The sequence below is a fragment of the Dendrobates tinctorius genome, unplaced genomic scaffold (genome assembly GCF_039654945.1).
Source record: "Dendrobates tinctorius isolate UK_male_01 unplaced genomic scaffold, ASM3965494v1 ptg000036l, whole genome shotgun sequence".
NCBI classification, from domain to species: Eukaryota; Metazoa; Chordata; class Amphibia; order Anura; family Dendrobatidae; genus Dendrobates; species Dendrobates tinctorius.
This window is the reverse complement of record NW_027361704.1, coordinates 20,567,306-20,590,413: the sequence shown is the minus strand read 5'-3', so window position 1 is coordinate 20,590,413 and position 23,108 is coordinate 20,567,306. Positions and strand designations below refer to the sequence as shown.

Below are 23,108 nucleotides of genomic sequence, written 5' to 3'. Positions count from 1 at the left end.
TCTCGATGTTTCTATAAACAAGCCGTTTAAAGTCTACATGCGAGAAGAGTGGAATAAATGGATGGCTGCTGGCAATCATGACCTGACACCAACTGGACGCATGAAGAGGCCCAGTATCACTCAAGTTTGTGAGTGGGTGAAAACATCATGGCAATCAGTGAAGGATGAAACAGTTATACATTCATTCAAAAAATGTGGGATTAGCAATGCCTTAGATGGCACCGAAGATGGTGCGCTATATGAGGACAGTGAAGAAAGTGAAACCAATGATTGTGAGGACCTGAGCTTCCTAGACTCTGACAGCAGTGATGAGGAATTCCTGGGATTCTCTGACTAGAAGATTGTGCTGTCTGACAATTAACGTTTCTCCCCAATTGCCAGAACATGGTTTTTGCTGTTACTTACAGTACCATGGGACTGTTCTTACATGTTACCCACAATGCTGCTGTTGACTGCTGTTGAGTCTACTATGTTAAAATAATATTTTGTTATTTAATTAAAGGTTTTTGCACATTATTTGACTCAAAATATTTTTTTTCTTATTTTCCTCCTCTAAAACCTAGGTGCGTCTTATAATCAGGTGCGTCTTATAAAGCGAAAAATACGGGTACCTAAAAATGAACAGTATATATCAAGACTAACAGAGCCATCATAATATATCCTATAGGAAAAGTCTGCAATGTATGAATAGTGTTATACATCTTTTTATATAAATTGCGATATAGTAATGTATAAAGTATAGAATAAGACATAGGTTAAGATTCAGTAAATAAGGTATTGTACACTACAGAATAAGTATAGGGTAAGAGAGTGTGATAAGCATTCTAAGTGTATAGAAATGTAATGCATAATGTTAGTGTAGCGGGATCAGCCCAGCTACAGACTGTGGGAGCAGATATAGTTCAAGTTGAGGATTAGCCCATAGTGAGAGGGGGAAGTCCCAGTAAAAAGAGACTGCTTTCGGATAGGGAATTCATTTAATGAGGTGACGGGATTAAGTTCAAGGTGCAATGGGCTGACGGCAAAAGTGAGAACTTAATGTTCTGGTCAGCACGAAGCCTTATACAATCCCTGCGAACATTCCTGCAATGTCCGGAGCCAAAGGCTTGAAAATGGTGCTATGAAGAGCATGTCATCCCCTTGCGTACACAGGAAGATGGATGTGGATTGGACCTGCATATAGGTGTCGTAGCTGTTTTCGCTCTGACCAACGTCAGGCCTGCCAGATCACCAGTGAGGCCGAATTAGGACTGTTACGCCCTTCATTTACAAGCGCTTGGAGACAAAAGAGACTGCTCATGGCACGTGGGCAAATCACTTTATCTGACTAATGAAACACAAGGCAATCTTTTATACCATTTACAACAATATGTAATTCTATGGAGCTCATGTGGCCCCCACCATCACTTCAGGGTCAAACAATGTTTATGATGTACCCAGAACACGTTGTGGCTGACTATTGAGAACATACATGATAAGAAGCGTATTTCCCTTGAAGAGGAGACAGCCAAAATTGCAGTGTCCTAAGAATAAGAAAACATAGCAATGAAAGGCAAAAGGCAATTGAAGTATTAAAGGGAGTTAAAGGGATATAAAGGCATACCATTAACCCTTCTATATCAATTTCCCCCTTTTGTACATGGTATAACCTTTGCCACAGGGTCAGCTGATGTCCACAAAGGAGCTACTGTCTCATGGGTCTAGTACCCATATGGTGGCCTCCTACCTGCTTCGCCCATCCACCCTCAGTGTGGACACTCACTTTCCCCATCAGCAATGGCTATCTGGGGTCTATGATACACTACAGAAGGTTCAGCCTTAGATTCTTTTTTTATGCATACATTATTCAGTAGCTTAAGTAATACATATATTAGCACTTTTATAGCTACATAAAACAATAAGCAAAACAACTAAATTTGCATACAAGTCTGTACAATGCCAAAAATCCATCCTGCTACGCCATTAAACCAGTTTGCTGGATTTAAAAAAAAGAATGTGTTACCTCACCAGGAGTCTCTGTTTGCACTGTGTTGTTTTAACCATTGGTCTCTAAGTTCACCAATTTTGTCTATACTGGCCCTGATCTGGAGATTGCCAGCAAGGTCGATATAATTACAACAGGTGGGACCAATTATTTGACACATTCCTCCTTCACATTTGTACCTTAGGCCGCGTTATATTAAACTGAAACCAGGGATTAGCGGCCCATCCGATTATTGCCAATGAGACAGATACAGTCATATGTAAAAGTTTGGGCACCCCTATTAATGTTAACCTTTTTTCTTTATAACAATTTTGGTTTTTGCAACAGGTATTTCAGTTTCATATATCTAATAACTGATGAACTCAGTTATATTTCTGGATTCAAATGAGGTTTATTGTACAAACAGAAAATGTGCAATCTGCATTTAAACAAAATTTGACTGGTGCAAAAGTATGGGCACCCTTATCATTTTCTTGATTTGAACACTTCTAACTACTTTTTACTGACTTCCTGAAGCACTAAATTGGTTTTGTAACCTCATTGAGCTTTGATCTTCATAGCCAGGTGTATCAAATCATGAGAAAAGGTATTTAAAGTGGCCACTTGCAAGTAGTTCTCCTATTTGATTCTCCTATGAAGAGTGGCATCATGGGCTCCTCAAAACAACTCTCAAATGATCTGAAAACAAAGATTATTCAACATAGCTTTTCAGGGGAAGGATACAAAAAGTTGTCTCAGAGATTTAACCTGTCAGTTTCCACTGTGAGGAACATAGTAAGGAAATGGAAGAACACAGGTACAGTTCTTGTTAAGCCCAGAAGTGGCAGGCCAAGAAAAATATCAGAAAGGCAGAGAAGAAGAATGGTGAGAACAGTCAACAGTCATCGGTCAACAATACAGTGCACTTTGCACAAGGAGAAGCTGTATCGGAGAGTGATGCGAAAGAAGCCGTTTCTGCAAGCACGCCACAAACAGAGTCGCCTGAGGTATGCAAAAGCACATTGGGACAAGCCAGTTACATTTTGGAAGAAGGTCCTGTGGACTGATGAAACAAAGATTGAGTTGTTTGGTCATACAAAAAGGCATTATGCATGCGCTGTATTGTTGACCGATGCACAGTGACACCATCTGCAGCAAGATGATGCTGCAGGTCTTTGGAGGTGGTCTGTGGATTGTCCTTGACTGTTCTCACCATTCTTCTTCTCTGCCTTTCTGATATTTTTCTTGGCCTGCCACTTCTGGGCTTAACAAGAACTGTACCTGTGTTCTTCCATTTCCTTACTATGTTCCTCACAGTGGAAACTGACAGGTTAAATCTCTGAGACAACTTTTTGTATCCTTCCCCTGAAAAGCTATGTTGAATAATCTTTGTTTTCAGATCATTTGAGAGTTGTTTTGAGGAGCCCATGATGCCACTCTTCATAGGAGAATCAAATAGGAGAACTACTTGCAAGTGGCCACTTTAAATACCTTTTCTCATGATTTGATACACCTGGCTATGAAGTTCAAAGCTCAATGAGGTTACAAAACCAATTTAGTGCTTCAGGAAGTCAGTAAAAAGTAGTTAGGAGTGTTCAAATCAAGAAAATGATAAGGGTGCCCATACTTTTGCACCAGTCAAATTTTGTTTAAATGCAGATTGCACATTTTCTGTTAGTACAATAAACCTCATTTGAATCCAGAAATATAAGTCCATCAGTTATTAGATATATAAAACTGAAATAGCTGTTGCAAAAACCAAAATTGTTATAAAGAAAAAAGGTTAACATTAATAGGGGTGCCCAAACTTTTACATATGACTGTATATCACGGGGCACATCTTTTCCCCAAAACCTTTATTGAGTCCAAGTCTCATTGTGTATGCAGTGTGGGGTTAATACCTTCCATGGCTCCAGAGGTAAGGCTAAGGACGGCATAGTCCTTGCAGATACTGGGCTGTGTGTACAGATCCAACAGTCTTTCGGTTTCTGTCCTTCCATGTCCTTTATGAGAAGAGCATGATGCCGGATAAGTTTGTTGTCCCAGTCAGCATTTAAGAGTTTGTCCTGTGTCTCTGTAGAGTGCAGTAACCCTGCCACTGCCAGAAAGGTGATTAGGAGAACAATCATTCTGCTGTTGAAAGGACCTTCTTGCAGTGACTGGCGTGGATCCAGGTGGACTTTACCTCAAGTTTTACTGAGGTGGATGTGGTCAGCTGGATTTGCAAGGGGCCGTCAAATCATGGGTCCAGGTTCTTTCTCACGCGTCTGCGTATAACCAACCAATCACCTGGATTCAGCTGATGCACATCTGCACTGGCATTAGGATCTGGAATGGATGAAAACACGTTTATGCACCTCATTAAGTCTTTTCTGCAAGGCCTGGACATAGGCTGTTCTAGAACCGTGTTGCATTTGTAGCACCTGTGGGAAGTACAGACCAGTCTTTGGTGCACTACCAAACAGGACTTCAAACAGAGACAAGCCTGTGTTTCTATTTGGAGTGTGTCTGACTGAAAAGAGTGCAAGAGACAAGCACTCTACCCAGCTCTTTCCTGTGTCTGCCATAGCCTTTTGAATTTTCAGTTTAAGTGTCCCATTTAGTCTTTACACTTTCCCACTACCTTGTGGTCTATATGGTGTATGAAATGCTTGCTGTACAACCAGGGCCTGCATGACTTCCCTCATTATTTCTCCCATGAAGTGTGTGCCCCTATCGGTTTTTACGGTTTCTGGGAGAAATAATGAACAATACCATACCTGCAGATCATAATATGGAAAAAATTCCAGCATCCAGATCAGTAATTAGATTAAAAAATTTTTTATTCCTTTATTCCAAAATTTAAAAAAATTATAAGATTCTCCATCATGATAAGAGACGCATCAGGACGTGTAGTTGGACGCGTTTCAGACAAAAAACAGTCCTTATTCTAAGACAACACATAATACATCTGAACACATGCTTATAAAGGGAAACAAAGGAAGTCAAGGAACAATCAAGACTAAACATAGCCAGCTGATTAATAGGAGGTAGTAAGTCAAAATCACACTTACAAACCACTCAAAATCTCACTCCTAATGTTCATACCCGTTGGAACTCTGCTTTGTAACAATAACATCCATTTTGCCTCTCGGCGTAATAATAAATCATTTAAATTTCCACCTACCCTTTTTGTCTGCACCTTCTCTATGGCATTAACCCTAAAGTTGCTGAGATCTCCTTTATCTATATGCAAAAAATGTCGAGAAGCAGCAGACAAACTGCGTGTGGTAGTGAGACCTACGTCATAAACGTGCTCGGAAATACGACGTCTCAAGGTGCGTGAAGTATTTCCCACATACTGAATATTACAATCCACGCATGTTATGACATAGATCACACCAGTAGAACCACAGTTCAAAAAAGATTTTATTTTAAATTCCTTTCCATTAACAGAAGATACTATTTTTTCTGTGTTCCACATAAACCTACATAGCCCACAGTTTTTCTGAGCACATTTAAAAGATCCACAAGTGGGTAACCAATTAGTTATACTTGCTGAACTGTCTGAAAAAAATTTATTAGCATGTCTATTGGCACTAGTATGATCACTTGGAGATACCTTATTAGCAATAGTTTTATTCCTCCTTGAAACAAATCTAATCCCATCCTTCAGTATATTCTTTAATGTATCATCAACATACAAAATAGGGAGGAATTTTTTAATAATATGAACAATCCTGTAGTAGTCAGTACTAAAATTAGTTGAAAAAACAATAGGTGACCGACCCTCCACAGAATTTGGTGTTTTTCTGCTTTCCTTCTGCAAATAATCCTCTCTACTTTTTTCATCCGTTCTATGTTTAGCTTTCTGAATGTCTACCTTAGTATAACCCCTCTTTATAAAACGTTTACCAATGATCTCACATTGTTTATCGTATAAATTAGGCGTGGTACATGTTCTTTTTGCTCTTACAAACTCCCCTGTAGGTATATTGGCTATAACATGCCGTGGATGGCAGCTAGATGCGTGTAACAGTGAATTACCTGCCGTAGGTTTTCTAAAAATATCACAATCAATCTTTCTTTCTTCCAAATTTGCCGACAAAAGAATATCCAAAAACGAAATTGTCTTGGCATCAAATTGATATGTGAAACGTATATTGCATGGATTATTATTAATATAGAACATGAAATTCTCAATATTAAATACATCACCATCCCACACAATTATAACATCATCAATAAATCTCAGAAAAAGAAAAATAGAAGAAAAAGGATTTTTTTCAGAAAAAATATACTCCTCCTCCCACCAGGCCATAAAAATATTAGCAAGAGACGGTGAAAACTTGGAACCCATGGAACAGCCTTGCACCTGTAAATAAAGATCATCCAAAAAAGAAAAAAAATTGTTTTTTAACAAAAAATAAGTCACTTCAATCAAATACATCTGTAAATCTTCTGAAAAATTACTGTATTTCTGTAAATAAGTAGTAAGAGCCAAAATAGCCAAATCGTGTGGGATGGAAGTGTACAAACTTTGTACATCACAAGTGAGCCAACAAAAGGAACTTCGCCATTCCACCTGAGAAAAAATACTAAGAACATGCTTGGAATCCTGCACATAGCTAGGTGAAATAGTGGCTAGAGGTTTTAATCTTGCATCCAACCATTCTGACAAATTTTCATTAAGAGATCCTATGCCCGAAATGATAGGATGAAACAAAGGTGGAAAAACCTCCTTATGAACTTTTGGAAGTGCATGTAACAAAGGAACTCTGGGATATAAAGGACAGAAAAATTCACATTGTTTTTGATTAATAATTCCCAAACTAAAACCCCTATGTAACAATTCCTGTAATTCCATTCTGATGTTATCTGTAGGGTTATAATTAATTCCCTTGTATACCTCACTATTAAAAAGCATAGCCCTCACCTCTCTTTCATACAGCCCAGTATCTAATATGGTCACAGATCCCCCCTTGTCAGAATTTCTTACCACGATATTGACATTAGCAGATAACAAATCAAGTGCCTGTTTCTCAGTACGAGAAATGTTAGAACGACCATTCTGATTAGCATTATAGATTTTCATAAGTTCATCCTCAACAAGAAATTGAAAATCATCCATAACTTGCAATTTTGACTGCTCAGGATAATATCTAGGATTAGAAACTCTAGAGGAAAAATTAACATCAGTTAAATACATTAACCTAGAACCAGATTCAGACAAGTCCCTCAAATTCTTTAGGGTAACTTGCTCCTGGAAAGAAGTAGGCTTAAATTCCTCAGGAACTTTATCAACATATTCATCATTGATATTGGAAGTTTTTTCACGTTCCACATCTTCTGCAAAAAAAAAACGTCTCTTGCTAATATTTTTATGGCCTGGTGGGAGGAGGAGTATATTTTTTCTGAAAAAAATCCTTTTTCTTCTGATATTTTTCTTTTTCTGAGATTTATTGATGATGTTATAATTGTGTGGGATGGTGATGTATTTAATATTGAGAATTTCATGTTCTATATTAATAATAATCCATGCAATATACGTTTCACATATCAATTTGATGCCAAGACAATTTCGTTTTTGGATATTCTTTTGTCGGCAAATTTGGAAGAAAGAAAGATTGATTGTGATATTTTTAGAAAACCTACGGCAGGCAATTCACTGTTACACGCATCTAGCTGCCATCCACGGCATGTTATAGCTAATATACCTACAGGGAAGTTTGTAAGAGCAAAAAGAACATGTACCACGCCTAATTTATACGATAAACAATGTGAGATCATTGGTAAACGTTTTATAAAGAGGGGTTATACTAAGGTAGACATTCAGAAAGCTAAACATAGAACGGATGAAAAAAGTAGAGAGGATTATTTGCAGAAGGAAAGCAGAAAAACACCAAATTCTGTGGAGGGTCGGTCACCTATTGTTTTTTCAACTAATTTTAGTACTGACTACTACAGGATTGTTCATATTATTAAAAAATTCCTCCCTATTTTGTATGTTGATGATACATTAAAGAATATACTGAAGGATGGGATTAGATTTGTTTCAAGGAGGAATAAAACTATTGCTAATAAGGTATCTCCAAGTGATCATACTAGTGTCAATAGACATGCTAACAAATATTTTTCAGACAGTTCAGCAAGTATAACTAATTGGTTACCCACTTGTGGATCTTTTAAATGTGCTCAGAAAAACTGTGGGCTATGTAGGTTTATGTGGAACACAGAAAAAATAGTATCTTCTGTTAATGGAAAGGAATTTAAAATAAAATCTTTTTTGAACTGTGGTTCTACTGGTGTGATCTATGTCATAACATGCGTGGATTGTAATATTCAGTATGTGGGAAATACTTCACGCACCTTGAGACGTCGTATTTCCGAGCACGTTTATGACGTAGGTCACACTACCACGCGCAGTTTGTCTGCTGCTTCTCGACATTTTTTGCATATACATAAAGGAGATCTCAGCAACTTTAGGGTTAATGCCATAGAGAAGGTGCAGACAAAAAGGGTAGGTGGAAATTTAAATGATTTATTATTACGCCGAGAGGCAAAATGGATGTTATTGTTACAAAGCAGAGTTCCAACGGGTATGAATATTAGGAGTGAGATTTTGAGTGGTTTGTAAGTGTGATTTTGACTTACTACCTCCTATTAATCAGCTGGCTATGTTTAGTCTTGATTGTTCCTTGACTTCCTTTGTTTCCCTTTATAAGCATGTGTTCAGATGTATTATGTGTTGTCTTAGAATAAGGACTGTTTTTTGTCCGAAACGCGTCCAACTACACGTCCTGATGCGTCTCTTATCATGATGGAGAATCTTATGATTTTTTTAAATTTTGGAATAAAGGAATAAAAAATTTTTTAATCTAATTACTGATCTGGATGCTGGAATTTTTTCCATATTACGCTTTGCTGCAGAGGGATCCTGTTTCCACATTCCGTGCACCGATCGGACTTATAGCTGTCTTCTTTGGGGTGAGCTGAAAAAATTTTCTTTTTTTACCATACCTGCAGATCAGTACTTTCATCAGTTTGTCTGCAGTCGTTTTAGCATTTGCACATTTTACCGAATAGGCTTCCGGCCAACCAAAGAAGAGATCTACACATACTGGGACATTTGCATACACTCCTACCTTGGTAGCTGTATGTAGTCAATCTGCAGTCTCTGAAACGGGTAGAGAGGCCTAGGTGTCGCTTTCTTAGGGACTTTTACTGTTTTACCTGGGTTGTGCTGTGCACAGATGAGGCATGATTGTACAAGGTTCGCGGCTGCGTAACTGAAACCAGGAGCGATCCAGAAGGCATCAACCATGGCACACATGTGACTTTTTGAGGCGTGAGTGGGGCCATGTGTTGCTTGCGCCATGATTGCGAACAGGGACTTCCGTAGGCACAATTTATCCTTATTCTGCCATACTCCATTTGAGTTCAGTTCATCTCCCAGTTCCCCCGGTGTACCTTCTCTGTTTGGGCAGCCTTTTGCTGGAGGGATTTCAGTGTGGATGGAATACGCTGACTCCCCGCCACCATCCACTGCTCCCTAGGCCGCCTTGCTGCTACTTTAGCAGCCGCGTCCGCCCTTCTGTTGCCCTCTACCTCCACTGAGTCACCTTTTGTGTGTGCTTTTACCTTGACAATGCCAACCTGGACTGGTAACATCAATGCCTCCATCAATTGTTTCACCAGCTCTGCATTCTTAATGGGCTTACCGGCTGATTAGCGACTTTACCTGCAGCTGCTCTACACGCCTCAGTGAGTGCCTTCAACTCTGCCTCCTGTGCCGACATGTGAGGAGAGAGTGGTTCAGCTCGGATTACCTCATGCGAGGATACTACTGCATATCCAGTGTAGGATCGTCCATCGTGGTGGTATCTGGAGCCGTCTACAAAAAAGAAAACTCAAATCTGCATTAGGAACAGGTTTTTCATGAACGTGTGCAAAACCCACTATCTCCTGACTCATCAGTTCTATGCAGTCATGTTCATGCGTCATGTCAAAGTATTCTTCCTCACTTGCTAATATGGTCACCAATTCCTCCTTTTCTGAATCCACAGGCAGGAGGGTGGCGGGATTCAGAACGTTACATCTTTTGAGGGTGACATACTCAGGAATTAGTAGAGCCAGTAGCGTCACTACCAGGGGGGCAGAGGGGGCAGTGGCCCCGGGCCCCGCGCTCTGAGGGGGCCCACCGAGCTATGCTACTGTAACTGTATCGGCATGCACAGCGCGCCCATACAGTTACAGTCTGCGGCAGAGCAGGGAGAATCGATCTCCTTACTCTGCCGCCCAGCCGATATGGACCCTGAAAGGGCAGTTGGGGGGGCCCGATGCCAGCAGTGGGCCCCCACCTCACAGCCAGCAATGTCGTCCTGGGCTATTCTGTGCGCACAGGACCTGTGATGAGGTCACAGGAGGGACGGAGTCACATGATCAGGGGCATCAGTGGCTGCAGGACTCTGCTGTGCTGGTTGTCATGGTGCTGGATGAGGTGAAATAAGTTTCTGTGTGGGGTCAGGAGGGGTTTTACAGGGTGGATGTAGCAGAGCCGTGTGTATATAAGGTGTACAGAGCGGAACCGTGTGTGTAGAAGGTGTATGGAGCGGAGATATGCATGTATGAGGTGTAAAGAGGAGCGGAGCGGCGTGTGTATGGGGTGAGCAGAGCCGTTTGTGTATGGAGTGGAGCCGTGTGTGTACGGGGTGGACGGAGCAGAGCCATGTGTGTACGGGGTGTACGGAGCAGAGCCATGTGTGTACGGAGCATAGCCGTGTGTGTGCGGGGTGTGTTGTGAGTTCATTTTCCCCTTCACCATTGAGGTCTGATGAACTCCCTCTTCTGGTGAAGGAAGGTAGTGAGGCTGATTACAAAGAACCTGAGCAGAATGATGATGGATACTGGATTCCCATCTGGCTAGACGGAGACTCCAGTATTTGGTTAAGTGGAAGGGTTATGGTCAGGAGGATAATTCGTGGGTCTCTGCCTCTGATATTCATACCAAAAGATTGGTGCGTGCCTTTCATCGGGCTCACCCTGATCGCCCTGGTGGCATGGATGAGGGTTCGGTGACCCCTCCTCAAGGGGGAGGTACTGTTGTGAGTTCATTTTCCCCTTCACCATTGAGGCCTGATGAACTCCCTCTTCTGATGAAGGAAGGTAGTGAGGCTGATTACAAAGCACCTGAGCAGAATGATGAAGACTGGGTGACTGGGATTACTGACTGGATATAAGGCAGCCGACGCCCTTCTGCCTTGCGGGTGATTACTCTGAGGGATTCTTGGAGACCAGTCTGATTTCTGCTCCTCAAAAGCTAAGTTTTTCTGCTCTACTTTTTTCATTTGTGTTTTGGTTTTGTTTTGCCTTGTTTTTCTGGATTTCTGCCTTTCCCTGCTGGGTGAGCTGAATTCCTTTTTGCTCTGTCTTCAGATAATACCTGAGTACTGATATAGTCTTTTTGAAGCCTAGCGTCTTCAGGGCTTTTTTCCCTATCAGTCTGTTGGCTCTTGTTTTTGAGAGGGTTTTGGCGGATTGCAGACAGCAGCTTTCCTGTCCTGTCCTATTTAGTTAGCTTGGGCCCCATCATTTGCTCAGCCTATCTTTCTATCTGTGTGAGTGTTTTTTCATCTTGCTTCACCGTCATTATATGTTGGGGGCTGCCTATTGCTTTGGGGTCTGCTCTGGGGCAGTTTAGATTTCACTTTCTGTCTTTAGGCTATGTAGTTCTCCGGCTTTGATCGAGGGGTCTAGGGCACCGTAGGAACCCCCCACGGCTACTGCTAGTTGTTGTTGTTAGGTTCAGGGGTCTGCAATCTGATAGCTGCCAACTTCTCTGGTTTTCGGGACATAGCTAGTATTTCTGTTTTTGCCTCCTACGGTGACTCATTCATAACAGGGGTGAATGGAGCGGAGCCGTGTGTTCAAGGTGTACGGAGCGGAGCCGTATGTGTACGAGGTGTATGGAGCAGAGCCGCGTGTGTACGGGGTGTGCGGAGCAGAGCCGTGTGTGTACAAGGTGTACAGAGCGGAGCCAGGTGTGTACAAGGTGTACGGAGCGGAGCCGCGTGTGTACAGCGTGTACTGAGCAGAGCCGCGTGTGTACGGGGTGTACGGAGCAGAGCCTCGTGTGTACAAGGTGTACGGAGCAGAGCCACATGTGTACAAGTGCACGGAGTGGAGCCAGGTGTGTACAAGGTGTACGGAGCGGAGCCGAGTGTGTACAGCGTGTACGTAGCAGAGGTGAGTGTGTACAAGGTGTATGGAGCGGAGCCGTGTGTGTATAGGGGGTGCGAAGCAGAGCAGTGTGTGTATAGGGGGTATCAGGTGCAGTAATAGGGACACATACGGCAGCAGCTGCTCAGTATTGGGGTATCAAGTGCAGTAATAGGGACACATGCGGCAGTAGCGGCTCAGCATTGGGGTATCAAGTGCAGTAATAGGGACACATGCGGCAGCAGCAGCTCAGCATTGGGGTATCAAGTGCAGTAATAGGGACACATGCGTCAGCAGCGGCTCATCATTGGGCTATCAAGTTCAGTAATAGGGACACATACGGCGGCAGCGGCTCAGCATTGGGGTATCAGTATGATGAGGGGTTTGTGCAGGTTGGAGATAGATGGAGATGGGGCTGGAATATGAGAAGTGAAAGATGTCGTTGTTGTATTCTCTGTAGCAGAGTCATGGCTGGAGGAGCTGTCATGTCGGTCTGGGCCAGATGGAAAAGACATGAAATGTGAACAATTCCATCAAAAAGAACGTCAGCGGTAAGACACCAACTATAACTGTGCAATAATCACTTATATGTTTTGTAGGACTGGTATTTACCACTGACCATATAGCGGTAATATCAATATTGGTGTTTATATAGGGATTATTTTCAGTAACAGCGCTGTCATCTCCTACATCCACTATTAGGGTGCGTCACCGAGTTGTATTCAAAGTTAACTAGTTAGGGGCCCACTCAGAAGTTTTGCCCCCCTGAACCAAAACCCTAGCTACGCCTCTGAGTAGAGCACATTCAAGTCGGAGCTGTCTGGCCAGATGTTTTGGTTGAACTTGTACGAGTATGGAATGGATGACATGTGGGGAATAAATTGTCATAGGAGGCATCAGTGTGATCTCACATGCCTTTCCTAGTAGTAGTGCAGCTGCTCCTACCGCACAGACACACGTAGGTGACCATCTGATCACTGGGTCTAATGTGCTGAGTAGTAGGCTATTGGTCTCTGTTTCCCTCCATGTTGTTGCGTCAGTACTGCGGTAGCATGTCCTCCCTGCTCTGTGCAAAACAAGAAAAATGGCTGGTCATAGTTTGGCATGCCTACGGCTGGGGCTGACACGATGAGCAGTTTTAGGGAGTGGAAGGAATCAATTGCTTCTTGAGTGAGATCATTAGGGGTCTGATGGCAAACAGTCATAAAGTGGTTGCATCATTTTTGAAGCAGACCTTATCCAAGGCCTGCAGTAGGTCATCAAAGCTAGGAAGGTGCATAGATGCTGATGTGACCTGGGTAAAGGGAGATTTTGAATTGCCTGTTTCCTGTCTTCAGTCAGGTGTCTTGTCCCTTCGGCAATACAATGTCCCAAAAATGTCACCTTTTGTTTGCAATGCTGTAATTTGTCACGTGAGACCTTGCAACCCTTTTCTGCTAAAAAAAACATAGCAAGAAACCTGTAGCTTCCCTGCAGGACCTCTGGTCCGGGCAGAAGAGCAAGAGGTCATCCACGTACTGTAACAGCACAATCTGCGGATGAGGTGATTGCCACTACTTAAGGATCCCTGCCATCGCTGCTGATTAGATGGTAGGGGATTTCTTTCCTCTTTGTGGGAGGACTGTCCAACAATATTGTTTACCTTCATGAGTAAAGGAAAAAGATACTGTCAGCCAGGGTGCAGGGGAACAGAGAAAAATGCACCCGCTAAATCAGTGACTGTGAAACATGTTGACATCACTGGGATCTGTGACAGATGTGTGTGGGTCAGGGACAATTGAGGTTATACTCTCTGTAACATCATTAATAGCCCTTAAGTCATGAACCATTCTGTGTCCTTTTTTCATAATGGGATACAAAGGGGTGTTGCAGGAGGAAGATCTTTGCACCAGAACCCCTGCCTTATCATGCTCTTTAATACCCCTGCTCAGGGCCATTGATTTGGCTAGGCTCAAGGGGTATTGCTTTAAACAAGGAGGAGTGGTTCCTCTTTTATTTATTTTTTTCAATTTAATCATGACAGTAAATTCATAGGGGTATTGTCACTAACAATAACTTTTGTAAGCACCACAATTCCAGCACCTCACTGTTTCTAGGTCCCTAGGTCCCCTATTACGTCTCCACTGTTTTCTTTGTGCTCCAGCATACATGACAGGTTGTCTTATCGTCCTTGTTTGCTCAACTCCTTTAGCTACCTTAAGGAGGTCTTTCGGATCTACATATCTCCATTCAGGTCTGGCTGGCTGTACTGCGTCTCGTAAGTCTTTGTTCATACCATCAATGAATGCATTCACTAGTATTCTAACATCAAGTGGGTTTATGCAGATCTACCCCATGTCTGCCCATTTCAGCTGTAACCATCCAAAGTACATCTCTACCCTCTCTTCTTTTTGCTGTGTCACATTAGTCAAGGAGTACAGACTGCTCTGTTTGTTCCACTGTAGCCCACTGTTTTAGTGACTCACAGTATGTCTCCCCAGACCGTGCAGATTTATCATCCATTCCCCAAGCCTGATTCTTTGCCACATCTGTGTGTGTCTTAATTATATGTCCTAGTGCGTCACCTGCCTTTAAACTCACCAACCTCTCTAGGTCTGCCCAGGTACACTTATATGTCTCCTGTATTTCCTTTATGTGTCTGTAAAACGGGAATGGTTGGTTTTCAGGGTCAGGCAACTGCTTCAACAAAGCTAGCTGATCAGAGGGGCTCCAGGGAAAATACACCTGCATCTTTCTTATTCTAGTCGCCCTTCTAGGTCCTGATGTGGTTGGTCATCTGATGTCTACTGTTAGCTTACTCCTCAAAGGTCAATGTCCCCACTACCCACTAACCACACTATTATGTCAGCTTCTTATGTCACTACATATGATCTTGTCTGGACAGGATTTAGCACAACTCGCTTAGGTCAGTAGCACAGGTCACACAAGTAGCTATTCAGTCTGGGTTTGTCTGAGTCTGACCACAGTGTTTACAAGTCCATCTGTTTTGTCTGGGTCTCTGGTTAAACTTTGTCAATCAAAACATTCATAATACACCTTCCATACTGCTGCATGTTCTCAAACATCATTTATTCACTTGCTATTTTCTTCCCTTGTCTGTGCCTTTTTGTACATCTAAATATTCACACTCTGGTATTTTTGGCCTTTTCAATATTGGTCCCACTTGTTTCACTGCTTCCTTTCTTCTCTATCTTTTACTATTTGCATAGCTGTCTTGGATCCCATTGGGGGCACCGACTGTACACAGAAAAAGTTGCCCATGGCTTCAACCTTTTCTCCCGACAGCTCACCTTTCTTCTGAAATGCCCCTCTGTGTGCCTGGACCTTTGTCTTACAGGCCACACATAGCAAGTCAGAGAGAGCCTGCCAAGGTGTAGCGGGAAGGCTCCTTGCCTTTCACCCGGTAGACCTACAGGATGTAACGAGAAGGCTCTCTGTCTCTCACCCGTCAGATCAGCTGGCTAGAATAGGAAAAGGCCTTTTTCCTTCCAGTCCAGCTCCATGGAATGTGGGAAGGCTGCTTCAACTTAGACAGCTCACCTCTGTTCTGAAATGGCCTTCTGTGTGCCGGGACCTTTGTCTTACAGGCTACACATAGCAAGTCAGAATGAGCCTGCCAAGGTGTATCCAGAAGGCTCCTTGCCCTCGCCTCTCACCCACAACAAAAAAACTCGCTGACTAAAGTAAGAAGGCCCAGGTGTGATAGGCCACTAACCTACTTTATTAGCCATACAGTCGGCTACCTCCTTTGTTGATCCACAATTTGCTATAAAAATCAATCACACAACTAGAAGCAGGTTCAAACACATTAATGACCAAACAATCAATTACAATCTCCTTCTAAATTATGCACCATATTTTACTTTCAACTTCCATCTTCAACTTACAAAATTTCATTCCACTTCAATTAAGTACTGTTGCTTTAAAATGCACAAATCTCCTAGCAAGTATTTACGCCAAGGACAGAAACACAGAGAATCTTGAGCGCAGCTCCGTGAATCCTCCCGTTAGACACTCAGCAGAGATAACAGAGAGGAGAGGAGAAACACAAACAATCGCGCAGCGATTTCATTCCCCCCTCCCATCAGAATTTTAGAAATGTAGCGTCCTTCACACAGTAACAGAAGGCAGTAGTTCTTTTAGCCTTAATCAAAATCAATCTCTGCAACTCTCAAAATCACGGGATTTCACTATAAGAGCAGGTAACTGTATAATGTGAGTAACCGAGCCTTGCCCTTTTCTGGCCAAATGCATCCAGGAAACTTTACAATGTAATGCCACATATAACACGAGCTATATCATTACTCAATTCATTCAGTCTCAGATGTAGATTTGAAATATTTATAACGCATCTGTCCGGGATCTCCCACAAGAACTAGAAAGGTAACAATCTCTTGACACAAAATGATGTGTGATGATTCATTCATACGTGCTCATTCAGGGATTTTTCTTTTTCCTTTCACTTTTCAGTGGTCATTTGATTTTACAAAGAGAAGATAACAAAAATCCCTTATACTCAATTACTCATCTCTCCTCTCATTCAGAGGTTCTCATAGACATACATATTTTGCACTTTGGAATTAACACCTTAAACTACAGCAGTATCCACTGACACTCTGAGAACACCAAAGCCAACTTCTTAAACAACAAGAACAACAAAAACCAAAACAACCAAAAACCACAGCCCTATACAAAATACAGCCTCATATGGTTTACTGCCAATCCAAAATAAACACTGCACGGAGTCTATCCCAGGCTCTGTGCTGCACAGTACACCAGTACACAACCAGTTAGTATATTAGTATATTGCCAGAACAGATTGACAGATAATACAGATGACAATTATTATCTTATTACTCTATTAATCAACTTTCATACGGACATACTCACTGCTCACTGGTGATGTGGGTTCTTTTGAGATCCAGAGAGAGATTGCAAAATGCAAAATCAATGTAAGAATAAAATCTCCTCACCTGCTGCAGCTGGATTTTGCATGTTTCAACCTAACAGGAAGCTCCCACATACGAATTCCGAATAGGCTGGTTTCCACCCCCAATGTTGGGCGCCAAACTGTCGTAGCTGTTTTCGTTCTGACCTATGTCAGTTCTGCCAGATCACCAGTGAGGCCGAATTAGGAGTTTTACACCCTTTATTTACAAGCGCTTGGAGACAAAAGAGACTGCACACGGGCTGTGGGCAAATCACTTTATCTGACGTAATGAAACACAAGGCAATCTTTTATACCATTTACAACAATATGTAACTCTATGGAGCTCATGTGGCCCCCACCATCACTTCAGGGTCAAACATTGTTTATAATGTACCCAGAACACGTTGTGGCTGATTATTGAGAACATACATGATAAGAAGCGTATTTCCCTTGAAGAGGAGACAGCCAAAACTGCAGTGTCATAAGAATAAGAAAACATAGCAATGAAAGGCAAAAGGCAATTGAAGTATTAAAGGGAGTTAAAGGGATATAAAGGCATACCATTAACCCTTCTATATCATAGGGAATGTAACGGGTCTCGGGTGTACTCTGGAACTGGACTGGGAATTTCTGGGGCTGACATGATCAGTGAGTGTAAGGATAGTCTGGGAAGAAAGGATATTAAGGAAGAAAGAAATTAGAAGTGTTTTGCCCGATTTTACAATCTGATGAACTTGAACTGTCCAGTAAACTTCTGTGTGTTGAAACTGGGTGACCTCTGAGTTATGTATAGTGTCTACTGAAGATTGAGGCCTGGAGATAGCGGAGCTACAGACAGTGAGTGTAACGTACCCCAAACATGTCAGCATATTGGGACTGATGCATGATTTTTCTGTAAAGTGCCAAGGCATCACTGAGCAGCAGCTCTCCCATGGTTACTGCCCTCAGGCACTGTACAGATTCCACACCTGTGGGCTAGTTAGTTATGTGATATGGGTGGTCTTCTTGAGACAGCAGATAGTTCATTAAACTGATCATTGTTTTTTTCAGTGTAATGCATTTAATTGTATTGTTACTTATTTTTCCATGTTTCTAATGCTATACCTCAACAATAAAGAGGGTCACATGAGAGTAGATTCTGTCATGTGAGAGAAGTGTATCGATTATGTAAATACATAGTTTGAGCCAAGTGTCAGCTTAGTGTGATCCGATTATCTTGGAGTCTAAGTGATCAGAAGATGGAGAACAAGATTTCTCCATCTTCTCCATTCTGTGAGTCTGCGGAAGTCATCCAAGTGCAGTCTGAAGTTTTCCACGCACCCACAGACTTGAATGGGTGAGTGTGATCAGCATGCTGTGTTTTTTTACTCAGGCCAAATTGCATGAGAAACCCACAGCTAAGCACTGCGCCATAGAATAATATTGGTCCGAGAGCTATCCGATAAAATATTGGCTAGCACTCGTCTGATGTATACGCTCATGTGAGTGAGCCCTCGAGTATGGTATTTATCTTATATAACAAAGTTCATAAAAAGCGCATGGCTGACGCCAAACATGTTGTTATGGGCAATGCAGAGTTCAATAGAATTTCTGGTGAAAACTCTTACTGAGTGTCATGTACAGGACATTAAACGTAAGTTTCGGCTTGTGATCCTACAATGCACTATAATATTATAAGTGAATTGATCAATATTTTTCTTTCTTTCCAAGCCCAGCTGCTAGTGGAAACTGACACTTTTGGAAGTCAAGTCCGGATAAAAGGAAAAGAAACTGATTTTTACCTTTGTATGAATAGAAAAGGGAAGCTTATAGGAAAGGTGAGTTTTGTACTTTTTTATAATATTATCTTGAACTTTGTTCAGACCCAAACTTCTTCTATGGTGTAAACATATATTATACTTGATAAATCTATAAGTAAAGTATTATTGCAGCAGCAAAATGTTTTATTACCCAAGAGTAACCAGTATTATCAATCCTTGGAATAATTCATAATCATATCCTCTAGCCTTGAATCCTAACCACAATGATAGACTCTAACAGTACTTGAATTTTTGTAAATTATTATATTTCAATTAAGAAAGGGAACCTGTCAGTCGTTTTGTCAACACTAATCTTATGTACAAAGTCGCTATAATGTAACTGCATACCTTTGTTGTAAAAATCTTATATTTGTTCATTATTATTTCCTTATTATGATTGTTGAATTTTTCATTGGATGTTCTCCATGTTTGATTCACAATATGATGTTGCACTTTAGTGCTACTGATTCTATGGTTCACTCTAGTCTTGTTCTCTCTCCTTGCGACCTCTTGTAATTTTGGTATCCTCATGCTGGCGTGCTCATGTCCAGTGTTTGGCACGGCTAGTGCATCCCTGTGTGTAGTGTACTTTGCAATACAGTTCAATTTATCTGTATATTAGTACCTTTATTACGTCATTATTTGTATTTTTGTACATGTAAACAACCTGCTGCGTTGTTCAGTCAGCCACATGGTCTAATTGGTGTACCCAATCAGCAATTTCTTGTTATGTCCATCCATTGTGTATTATTTATAGCATATTATATGCCTTCTCTTTATTGTCACAACGCCTGAGGTGTGTATCAACGTTCTTTTTGGGGGACTCACTTTTTATATATTTTTATTAAGCCATGTATGCTATAGTTACATTTCATTTTTCTATATAATTTAGACTGGTGCACTTTTTCTAATTAGAATTTCAATTTTCCCTTTAAATATAACCACTTCTGTGATACAAAACATTGTAGCCTTTGAACTTTATTGCAGCACTGTATAATGGCAGAAACACTAAGATCTAACTTACCTTTCCTAATATAAATAATGTGTTTTGCTACAGGTTTATTAAACATACAAAACCTACAAAAGACAAAATGAAAAAAACCCTGCTATAATTAAATAAGTTAAAAGCAAAAGTGTATTTAAATCATACAGAGTTCTTAGTAATACTGTATTTGATCAAACATAGCATAAAAGCCGTCCCACCATCGACGGCTTTTATGCTATGTTTGATCAAATACAGTATTACTAAGAACTCTGTATGATTTAAATGCACTTTTGCTTTTTACTTATTTAATTATAGCAGGGTTTTTTTCATTTTGTCTTTTGTAGGTTTTGTATGCTTTTTGGCCATGTGAACATGCATTTATATGCTGCATGTGTACCAACTCAAACCAAGCTCAATTTTGTGTTTTTTCTTAGGTTTATTAAACATCCTATCTATTCTATACATTGTAAGGTAGCACTGTCATTCGGGTAGGGGACACTCGCTTGGCAGCCAAATAACCACATCCAGCACGGGTTTTCCATAAAATAATCACAGTCCATGCGGTTTATTTAGGCATCATAAACCATGACCAGCAGCATAAAGTTCATATTAACAGCATAGCGTCCATGACAGAGCTTCACTCACACAGGTTGTGCCATGTCCAGCACACAGTCTCTCTTTGGGTGTGTGCACATGCTGCGGATTCTGCTGCAGTTCCGCAGCAGATTTGGCCGCTGCGGATCCGCAGCAGTTTTTGCTGCGGTGTACAGTACCATAATATCCCATGGATATTAAAAAACGCAGTGCAGATGGTGCAGATTTTTCCGCGCGGTTTTCCTGCGGTTTCTAAACCGCAGAAAGAATTGATATGTCAATTCTTTCTGCGGATTCCGCTGCGGTTTGCCATCTCCTCCATTGTGGAGATGAAAAACCTTAGTGCAAAACCGCAGGCTAATCCGCAGGTAAAACCGCAGGTCTTTTGACCTGCAGATTTATCTGCAGATTTTAAAAAATCCGTGCGGCCAAATCCGCACCCCAATCCGCAGTGTGTGCATATACCCTTAGCCTCACAGTTATATCCCCTCTCTGGGTTTACCTCATGGCTGCTTCACCACACTGCAGACGTCCATTCCCTCCAGGGAACTATCAGGCACGTGCAGCCATTAAACACAGCGTTCACTTGCTGTCAGGAAGACAGCCCCATCTCTCTCAGACGTGACCTTCCAAAACGGACCAACCAGGTCCCAGCATTCACTCCATGTGACCTACCCTGGCCACCTTATATGGTCCGTAGCCATGCCCACCGGGTCACATGGCTATGACCTCATCACAGGTCCTTCAACCACTCATACACACTTTACAATAGCGTTCTTAAACACACCCCCTGGGAGGGTTTGTAGGTAACTGGTCCGCCCGTCTCACCAGCTACCTGGAGACTTCTCCCTGACACATTGGAACGAAAGATCAGCTCTGCTGATCAGCACATAAGCAAGCCTCCATATAAGCAAGCCTCCATCCCAAGGCCACCCACCTTGAGATACATAACGATCCTTTAGCACCCTGGTCCTGTTACCACTCTGGACAAGGCTATCCATTCATCCTGGGACACCCACACAGTGCCCCCTAGCGGACACAGTGGTCACTACACCACAACACATATTTGTTATCACATGAGCAGGGCCACCATCAGGGCATTACTGCCCTTGCTAGCGTATGGGGCCCGGTGAGGAGGGGGGCCTATTCCTGTCCCCCTTCCTCATCGGGCCCCAGAGGCAGGATTTGGCTGTTCGCTCAATAACTGAACGTACATCCTCGGACTCACATTCAGTTGCCATCTACTGCCATGCAGGACTCACTTCCTGCCCTGCAATAGGAGCTTCCAGCCAATCAGAGACCAACAGCTAACTTTGGCACTCACGTTGCCGGCATATGAAGTCACTGTCATGTACCAGGACATATTCACCTCAGTTGGTTGAGGAAGAGGACACCACTGGACTGTGGCCAGGTAAGGAGAAACTTTTTTTTTTGCACTGAAATTCACAATATGGGGAGACATATGAGAGGGCAGGATGGAGACATATAGTGGACAGAATCGAGGCATATGCGGGGTAGGATGGAGACATTTGGGGGGCAGGCTGGAGACATATGGGGATCAGGTTGAAGATATGTGGGGGCAGAATGGACACATATGAGAGCAGGATGGAGACATATGGGCAGTATGGAGACATTTGGGGGATGGAAACGTGGGGGTGCAGGACGAAGACATATGGTGAGACTGGATGGATACATATGGGGTAGGATGAAAAAGACATATAGGGGGCAGGATGGAGACATAAAGGGCAGGATGGGGACATATGGGGCCAGGATGAGAGGGCATATATGGGGGAAGGATGGAGACATACAGGGGGACAGGATGAAGGCATGGGGGTCAGGATGGAGATGTATTAGGGGTAAGGATGGAGACATAAGGGAGTCAGGATGGAGACATATGGGTCCAGAATGAAAAGACATAAATGGGGGCAAGATGGAAACACATGGGGCAGGATGGAGACATATGGGAGGATGGAAACATGTGGGTTGGGGCAGGCTGGAGATATATGGGGGGCAGGTTGGGAGCACATATGGGGGACAGGATAGAGATTATATGGGGTAGGATGAAGACATGGGGGAAGGATGGAGACCTGTGGGGGTCAGGATGAAGACATATGGGGGTCAGGAGGAAGACCTATGGGGTCAGGATGGAGACATATGGGGGTCAGGATGGAAACATACTGTATAGGGGCTAAGATGTGAGGACATATATGGGACCTGGATGAAAGGACATATGGGGCCAGGGTGGGAGAACATTTGGGGGTAGGATGGAGACCCATGGGGTCATGTTGGGGGGACATATGGGACCAGGATGGGAGGACATATATAGGACCAGGATGGGAGGACATATGGGGCCAGGGTGGAATCACATAATGCTATAATGCGAGGATATATGGGAGTAGGATGGAGACACATGGGGCTAGGAATGAGATATATGGCGATCAGGATTGTGGACATTATTACAGGAAGGTGTCAGGATGTAGGACATTATTACTGTATGGGCTGATTAAGAGGTATTATGTACTGAGCTCCTGTGTATTATGGCACTTATGGTAATATTAGTATTGTGTTTTTTTAATGATCAGTATTGTAGTATTCAGTCACTATGTGGTTGTAATATGTAGTCTGGTCATGGTTTGGTGG

General features: G+C 42.3%; 1 protein-coding gene across 1 annotated transcript in view; it reads left to right on the top strand.

Moving 5' to 3' along the window:
• The window catches only part of LOC141087857 (fibroblast growth factor 18-like), a 409,287-nt gene extending 388,970 nt beyond the window's left edge, over positions 1-20,317 (top strand). Inside the window, exons 3-4 of the mRNA XM_073573681.1 lie at positions 18,801-18,907; positions 20,309-20,317. Coding sequence (XP_073429782.1) covers positions 18,801-18,907; positions 20,309-20,317 — 116 coding nt within the window. The remainder of the gene's footprint in view (positions 1-18,800; positions 18,908-20,308) is intronic.
• Positions 20,318-23,108: the final 2,791 nt, after the last annotated feature.